At 44.9% G+C, this 8,154-nt stretch overlaps 1 protein-coding gene across 1 annotated transcript in view; it reads left to right on the forward strand.

Annotated features, from left to right (window-relative positions):
* The window catches only part of SPECC1 (sperm antigen with calponin homology and coiled-coil domains 1), a 316,173-nt gene that overhangs the window by 297,095 nt on the left and 10,924 nt on the right, over positions 1-8,154 (forward strand). Inside the window, 1 exon segment of the mRNA XM_056819663.1 lies at positions 6,776-6,835. Coding sequence (XP_056675641.1) covers positions 6,776-6,835 — 60 coding nt within the window.

Raw genomic sequence — 8,154 nt, forward strand, 5'->3', positions numbered from 1 at the left:
TCCCTTCCCTCCCTGTGTGTCCTCAGGAAGTGGCTCAACCTCTCTGGGCCCCAGAGGTTACCTTTGTAAAATGTGGGCTGCCCCGTTCTAGCTCTGTGATCCTAGAACCTTAAATATATCTCATGGCGATGCCACCCACATGCTTGGCCATCTAGGCTCACCCATCATAGATGAATCCTAACTACAAGATCATCCTTTGAATGGATGGCCCAGTGGGCTTGGGAATCAGGAAGCCCCGAGTTCTATTCTGCCCTAGACCCCAGGCAAATCAATTACTGTTTCTGGGCCTCAGTTTCCCCAGTTTTAAAATGAGGGGGTCGGACCGATAGCTTCTAAATCTCTTCCAGCTCTAAATCTGAGCTTGTGAATCAATCAATGCAGTCACTCAACAAGGATTTATGAAGCCCCTTCTGGTGCCATCTGCTGGGTTAATTTCTGGGGTTAGCACAGCCAAGAAGGAAACAGTCCCCGACTTTCTAGAGTTTACATTCCATCCAATGAATGAATCCATGAATTAATGAATCGAGAACAACCGTGTGTTTCCCAGAAGGGGAAGCAGCGGAGTCGGGGCTTAGTCTATGTTTGGTAAAAACCTATTCAGCCCCAGATGCAGATTTGAGTGGATTCTGTCCGCTTCTGGCTCCTGACAGTCCCCAGAGCTCAGGGGTCCTGGGCAGCCCTTTGCTAAATGGGAGGAACTGACCGGGCATTCTGGACATCTGCATTAAATAGGAAAATTCAGAAGGAACTAACCGCGGTCATTCTCCCATGACTTAAAAGAAGATATAATCAAAGGGTGAAAGATCCATCAAAGGAAGGTTTTCTTTTGTTTTGAAGTTTGTTTGTTTGTTTTGTTTTATAAAAAAATAAGAGACTAACTAGGCTTTGCACCAGACTTCCCTAGTGAGGCAGGGCAGATTCCGGTGGTGACAGAAGAGGAGGAGACTTCATAGGACCCTGGTTTGGGGGGCATCAGGAGGGGGGGTCTGGCAGGGGGTCTTTCTTTCTTCCCACTAAAGCGGACCCCCTCCGCCCATCTCTGTTCCCAAATCCATCTCTGCCTACTTCCCAGAGCCCCTCGCTCTCCCATTCAACCCCAGGCATTCCAGATCCTTCAGTCTCTTCCTTTTCACTGGCTGGTTTCCAAAGGCCAAGTCCTTAGTCTAACCCTTAAGGCTAACTCCCATCCCAAAGAGAACTCCATTCATAGGATCAGAGATGCAGGACTGGAAGGGATCTCAGAAGCTAAGTAAAGAGAGGAATGACTTGCTGGAAGTCCCCCAGACAGTAATTATCCAAATCAGGATTTGAACCCAGGTCCTCTAAGGCTAGGACTTTTTCATGTCCCTTCCCTCCTACACTTCCTCACCCCCTACCCTTGCACTTCTTTCCATGTGAGCAAGCCTTGGGTTTTCTCACCTCTGTACCTTTGTCCATACAGTCTCCTTTTCTAGAATGCCCTCCCTACCCACCCACCCCCTTTCCCTGGAACCAACTCTTAAGAGCTAATTGTTAAATTTTCAGTGTAAGCATTTACACTCACAAATTAGCAAACCAGTGCCTGATTTTTGTTGATGTCTAGACTTAAGATCTCTCTCCCTTCCTCCTCTCTCTCTCTCTCTCTCTCTCTCTCTCTCTCTCTCTCTCTCTCTCTCTCTCTCTCTCTCTCTCTCTCTCTCTCTCTCTCTCTCTCTCTCTTTCTTTCTCTCTCTCTCCTCCTCCCCCTCTCCCTCTCCCTCTCCCCTCTCCCTCCCTCCCTCCTCTCTCTCTCTCTTTCTCTCCTTTCTCTGTCTCTTTTTCCTTGTCTGTCTCTCTTTTATCTCTGTCTCTCTCTGTTCCCCCTTTCTCTCTGTCTCTCTCCTTTCTCCTTTCTCTCTGTCTCTCTCCCTCTCCCTCTCTCTCTCCTTTTTCTCTCCCTCTCTCTCCTTTCTCTCTGTCTCTCCTTCTCCTTCTCCTTCTCCTTCTCCTCCTTCTCCTTCTCCTCCTTCTTCTTCTCCTTCTCCTCTTCTTCTCCTTCTCCTTCTCCTTCTCCTTCTCCTTCTCCTTCTCCTTCTTCTTCTTCTTCTTCTTCTTCTTCTTCTTCTTCTTCTTCTTCTTCTTCTTCTTCTTCTTCTTCTTCTTCTTCTTCTTCTTCTTCTTCTTCTTTTCTTCTCCTTCTCCTTCTCCTCCTTCCTCTCTTTCCTTATCTTCCTCCTCTTTCTTATTCTCCTCCTCCTTTCTCTCTCCCTTCCCCTCTCTTCCTTCCCCCCCTCTGTCTCTGTCTTTTTCCCCTCTCCCCCCCCACTACATAACCAGTCCTTACTTCCTTTTCTGATTGTTTCTCCCTGACATGATACAGCTTCAACACCTTGTCAGATGTGTCATGCTTCACTGGTAAAAATGAAGCAGCTTCTTTCTACCTACCATGCCTCACTCCATTGCTCAAGGGCAATTTACAGCTTAACTTCTTTAGGGGATGTGGTATCGTCATACTTGCAGTCATAGGAAATCACCAGAAAAAATATCAATCTCAAAAAAATGGGTCTTGGGGGCAGCTAGTGGACTGAGAGACAGTTCTAGAGATGAGAGGTCCAGGTTCAAATCTGACCTCAGACACTTCCTAGTCGTTAGGCCTGGATACGTCATTTAACCCCATCACTCTTCTGCCTTGGAACCAGTACATAGTATTGATTCTGAGATGGTAGGTGAGGGTTTAAAAAATAATAATTTTTTAAAGATAGGTCTTTGTTTCAAGTTTTCTTTCCCTTCCCCCAATGTAATATTTATTTTTCACATTCATTTTTTTAAATTCTGCGTTTTGACTTCTCTGCCTTCCTCCTTGCTTTCTCCCTCCTATTGAGAAGGCAAGAAATGTGATATCGGTTACTCCTGTGAAACGTAAAACCGCTTCTTGCTTCTATTTTTTCTCCCTTCCTACGGGCTCCTTGCAGGTATGTGCCAGGCTCTCCCAGCCTTGGAAGAACCTTCGCTTGACCCTGACTTTTCTGACGCTAAGCCCCTGGAGGGCAGAGACTGTTTCATGCCTGTGTGCCCCAGTGCCCAGCATGGCCCCCGTCCATCGTGGGTGCTTAGTAAATGCCCAGGGATCAAGTGAGAGGGAATGGCCCTGAACTGCCCAAGGAAGCCTCTGCTTTCTAGATGTCGGCGCTTTCGGTTGATAATATTAGAAGGAAACAGTAGTGTGATCCCACTGGGTACTTGGGGTAGACGAGTGCCATTTCATTTTTTAAACCCCTCTAAACTCTCCTCTAGCTCTAAATAGAAACTCTGGTGTATATAATGGAAAAAACTCTGGCTCTGGAGTTAAATGGATCTGCTTTGAAATCCTCCTTCTGCCCACTTACAGGGATGGCAGCTTTGTTTTTTGAGATCCCTTCCAGTCAATCTACAAGTAATTTATTAAGCATCTACCATGTACCAGTCCCCTGTGCTAGGCTCTGAGGGTGCACGTATAAAGAATAAAACAGGGGGCAGCTGGGTGGCTCAGTGGATTGAGAGCCAGGTCTGGAGATGGACATCCTGGGTTCAAATTTAGCCTTAGATACTTCCTAGCTAGGTGACCCTGGACAAGTCATTTTGACCCCCATTGCCTAGCCCTTACCACTCTTCTGCCTTGGAACCAATACACAGTATTGCTTCTACAATGGGAAGATAAGGGTTTAAAAAAAAATAAAACAATCTCTCCTTGTGATAAGCTCTCATCCTAATGGGAAGTATATATACACATACAAATATATTTACAATACACATATATATTATATCTTTATATATATATACATATATATATATATTAAACCCTTACCTTCTGTCTTGGAGTCAATACTGTGTATTGGCTCCAAGGCAGAAGAGTGGTAAGGGCTAGGCCAATGGGGGTCAAGTGACTTGCCAGGGTCACACAGCTGGAAGTGTCTGAGGTCAGATTTGAACCTAGGACCTCCCATCTCTAGGCCTGGCTCTCCATCCACTGAGCTACCCAGCTGCCCCCATAACTTGGTATATATAAATTACATATTTGAATGTATGTGACATACATGGATATATAAGTTATATCTTTATATGTTTTTATGCACATATAATGTATACATAGAGAATACATAAATATAAAATGAATGAATACAATTATATAACCCTATAAGGCATCTATTTAGTTTCCATGAGCCTCAGTTTCCTCATCTATAAAATGAGAGGTTTAGACTACTTGGCTTCTGTAATCTGCAATCAGTTCTTCTTGACCTCAGTTTCCTTCTTTGTAAAATGAGAGGGTCATTGGACTAGGTGGCCTCTGAGGCTTGTGAACGTCCTTATCTGTCCTTATCTGTCTTATTGTGGTGGCCCAGGGTTGGGGTCAGAACATTTCTCCCAGGCACCAAATCATGACCCCAGTGAGATGATTGCCAGTGACTTCAATGGCTGCCAGTGGCATGACTCCATCCTGTAATCATGGAGCAGCTCAGATGGCTCATTATGTTTTGAGCCCTTGGCCATGGCAGTGGAGACCTTCCCATGGTAAGGAGGGAGGATTTGGGGAATAACATTCGGCTCCTTGTGCCCTCTTACTGTCAAGACGCATAAAAATCATCTTTTAAACAAAGAACTGGCCGCTCTCCATGGTGGTCCATGGGAGATACTACTTCCAAGTCTTTTTTGAGCCTGGCTCCTGGTGGGGGCCCAAAGTGGCTCCTTCTTTGTTTGGCATTAGCTTGGAAAACACCAGTTGGTTTCATGATAATCAGACATGAGAGCTTGGGAAAACCCTTTAGCCTTTGATTTAGAGGAATTCTCTCCCTCGGTGTCTTTTTCTGTCTCTCTCATAACTTAGCCCTCCCTGCCTTCCTTTAAGGCTCAGCTCATGGACTGTCTCCTATAGAAAGCCTTTCAAGATGGCGCCCTCTCCTTCCTACTCAAATGACTAGAGGTGAACTTACTGCCGCGTCCATTCCCAGTAGAGTATAAGCCACTTGAGAGCAGCGACTGTTTTGTCTTTGTCTTCATACCCCAGCTCTTAGCGTGATGGCTGGCACTGAATAAATACTTGTTGAATTAAAATGAGTTCAAGTCATGGGATGGAGGGAGAAGAGAAGGGATTCACGGGACACTACATGGTGTGAGGAATGAAAAATGAATGTAAATGATCTATTTGTCATAAAGAATGGAATCTTACTATTTCATTTCTGTCTTTGTATCCCCAACACTTAGCACAGTGCCTGGCACGCCGTAGATGTTTAACAAATGCTTGTAGAATTATAAAAGAATTCTTCGAGCCTATAGGATATAAGGTTCTTGAGGGAAGGGAACATTTTCCTTTTTTGTTTAAACCTTTACCTTCTGTCATAGAGTCAATACCGAATATCTGTTCCAAACCAGAAGAGCGGTAAGGGCTAGGGAATTGGGATTAAGTGACTTGCTCAAGGTCACCCAACTAGGGAGTGTCTGAGGTCATATTTGAACCCAGGACTTCCTACCCCACTGTGCTCCCTAGATGCCTCCTATTTCACTTTTGTCATTGTTTCTTCTCCATCTAGTACAGGAACTAATTCAGAGTAGGTCACTAGTAAGGACATCATCATTCTAGGGCAGAAAAGGAGCCCTGGGGTCATGTAGTCCAAACTCTTCATTTTGCAGATGTAAAAACTGAGATCCAGGAAATTTGATTTAAATTAAGTAATTCACTCAAGATCAAAGAGGTGGGATTGGAACCCTAATCTTCGGACTCTAGAGTCAGTGCTTTTTCTGCCACATCGTGCAGCCATTTTAGAAATGTCTCCAAAGGTATAGACCCAAGAACTTGCAAAGGGATCCCCAACTTCATTTGGAGACCCTAATGGCACTGGATTGTGCCTTCGGCTGAACCATAAGTATGTTGGCACACATGTGTGTTTACGTGTTTGTGGAGGGGGGGATGTGGCAGTTGTCATTGAAATGAAGTCATCGGTCCTTAAGAAGAGGTCACAGTGAAGTTTCCTTGGTGGAAAGAAATTCTTTTTATGTGCATTTATAATCTGTCCCTCCCACTGGCTCCACAACTGAACAACAAACAGGATTTAAAAATAAAACTGTCATTATGCATTTGTTTGAGCAGCCAACAAATTCCCACATCGCCCTGCCAGAGAATGTATCTCTCACTCTGCATTTAAGTTCATCGCGTCTCTGGTGGAGCTTAGTGATGCTTCAGCTTTCCACCGGGCTGCACTTGGCTTCGTGCATCAGCCCATTGACCAGAGTTCTGGAACCGTTCGAAGTTGTTTTTGTCTGCAGCTTTGCTGTCTTGCAGAAATTGTTTTCTCCTGGTCCTGGAACCTTTGCTCTGCCTCCATCCTCAGAGGTCTTCCCAAATGAAGGTTTCTTGTCAGGAACAATCATTGTAGGGGCAGCTAGATGACACGATGGATCAAGCACTGGGTCTGGAATTGGGAGGACCAGGGTCCAAACACTTCCTAGCTGTGTGACCCTGGGCAAGTCACTTCACCCTATTTGCCTTAATTTCCTCATCTGTGTCAAATGATGGGAAGGAAATGGCAAATCCCTCCAGTATCTTTGCCAAGAAAACTCTAAAAGGGATCATAAAGAGTCAGACACAGCTGAAAAATAACCAGCCAATGACGGAATACAACATGGTTCCATCTAAGGTCATTTGGGAAATCGTTGCCTTTGGAATCTCAATGGCATTTGTGACTCTGTTGATTTCTAGAGAGGTCAGTGGAGGTGGCGGGTTGACTCTACTTTTTTTATTTTTTAGTTGATAACATCCATCTTTCTCATTTTCCCCAACCACCAGAAAAGAAATCTCTTATTGGCGTTCCAAGCTGCAGAAAGTGTCGGCATCACCCCCAGCCTGGTGAGTATCCTCACTTGCATCTTGAGATGGGAGCTGCGGTGAGGAACCATTTATTACCAGAACTTGAAATCCCTCCTCCAAAGAGGCTCCTTATTCCCAAACCCAGGTTTAAGGCTTCCCATTGGCTGACCCCGTTCTTCAAATCTCTTCTGTTCAGCTATGGTGATCGAGAACTTTACTTGGCTTGGCCACGTACAAGAGTTGCCCAAGATAGGCAAGCATGGATGGTTTGGGATCTGCTTTCCTGGTGAATACAATGACATCATTGAGCTCAAAGACCCATTAAAGCTTTCAGAAATTAAGAACTAGGAATTCTAGGCTTGTTCCTATCAGAGAAAACATTTAAAGAACTTTCAGTCTTTTCCCTGTAATGAAAGGAGGTCAGTGGTCTCCAATGAATGAAAGCATCACGCATGAGCATCTCTCCTAATGAGCAGCTCATTCTGAATCCAATCACATCCCCACTTCCCACATATCAAGGCTTCAAATACTTAATGACAGCTCCATGAGTCTTTTCTTCTTTGGGCTGTCCATGGGATCATTGATTTAGGTTGGAAGAGACTTCAGAGGCTCTCATCATCTCCAGTTAGATCCATCAGCTGCTTCTGACCTTGACCTCGAAGCCTTAGCCATCCTGGTTGCCCTTCTCTGGGTGCTTTCCAGTTTTCATTGTCCTCCAAGCTCAGTGCTCTTTCCACCATAATCATCACAGCCTTTCTCCAGAAATCTAGAGGCCCCAGTGTGCTGTGATGCAGCATAGTAAGTTGAGAAAACAAGAAGATGATGAAGGGTTCATGGAGGCTCCTTGGTGTTGCTCACACACACTGGTGTGATAGGATGAAGAATTTAGGAATTTCCCAAATCAGGGTCTTAGAGGTCAGTTTCATCTTTTTACACATGAGGAAATTGAGGCCCAAAAATGTTGAGTAATTTATCCAGGGTCACACAGGGATAAAGTGGCAAATTTGAACTCAAGTCCTCTGCTTCCAAACCAAGACTTTTTCCATGCTTTGAGCTAAATGGAAGAGGAACAAAAAAAAAAACCACAGCTATTCTCCAGTGGCCCATTGTGAGGAGGAGGAGTAGAGCAGTCAAATTAAGAGTCTGACGCCTGGGCTTCAAATCCAAGCTCTTCCACTTTACTACCTGTGTGACCTTGAGCAAGTCATTTAACTTCTTTGGGCCTCAGTTTCCCTACCTGTAAAACCAGAAGGTTGAAGTCAAAGACCTCTGGGGTCTCTTACTGGCTCTAGGGTTTTGAGTTTTTGGCCTGAGGGCAAAACTCTCCAAGTCCCTACTCTGCCTCTTCCTAGACTGAA

Source organism: Monodelphis domestica, chromosome 2 (genome assembly GCF_027887165.1).
Source record: "Monodelphis domestica isolate mMonDom1 chromosome 2, mMonDom1.pri, whole genome shotgun sequence".
NCBI lineage: Eukaryota > Metazoa > Chordata > Mammalia > Didelphimorphia > Didelphidae > Monodelphis > Monodelphis domestica.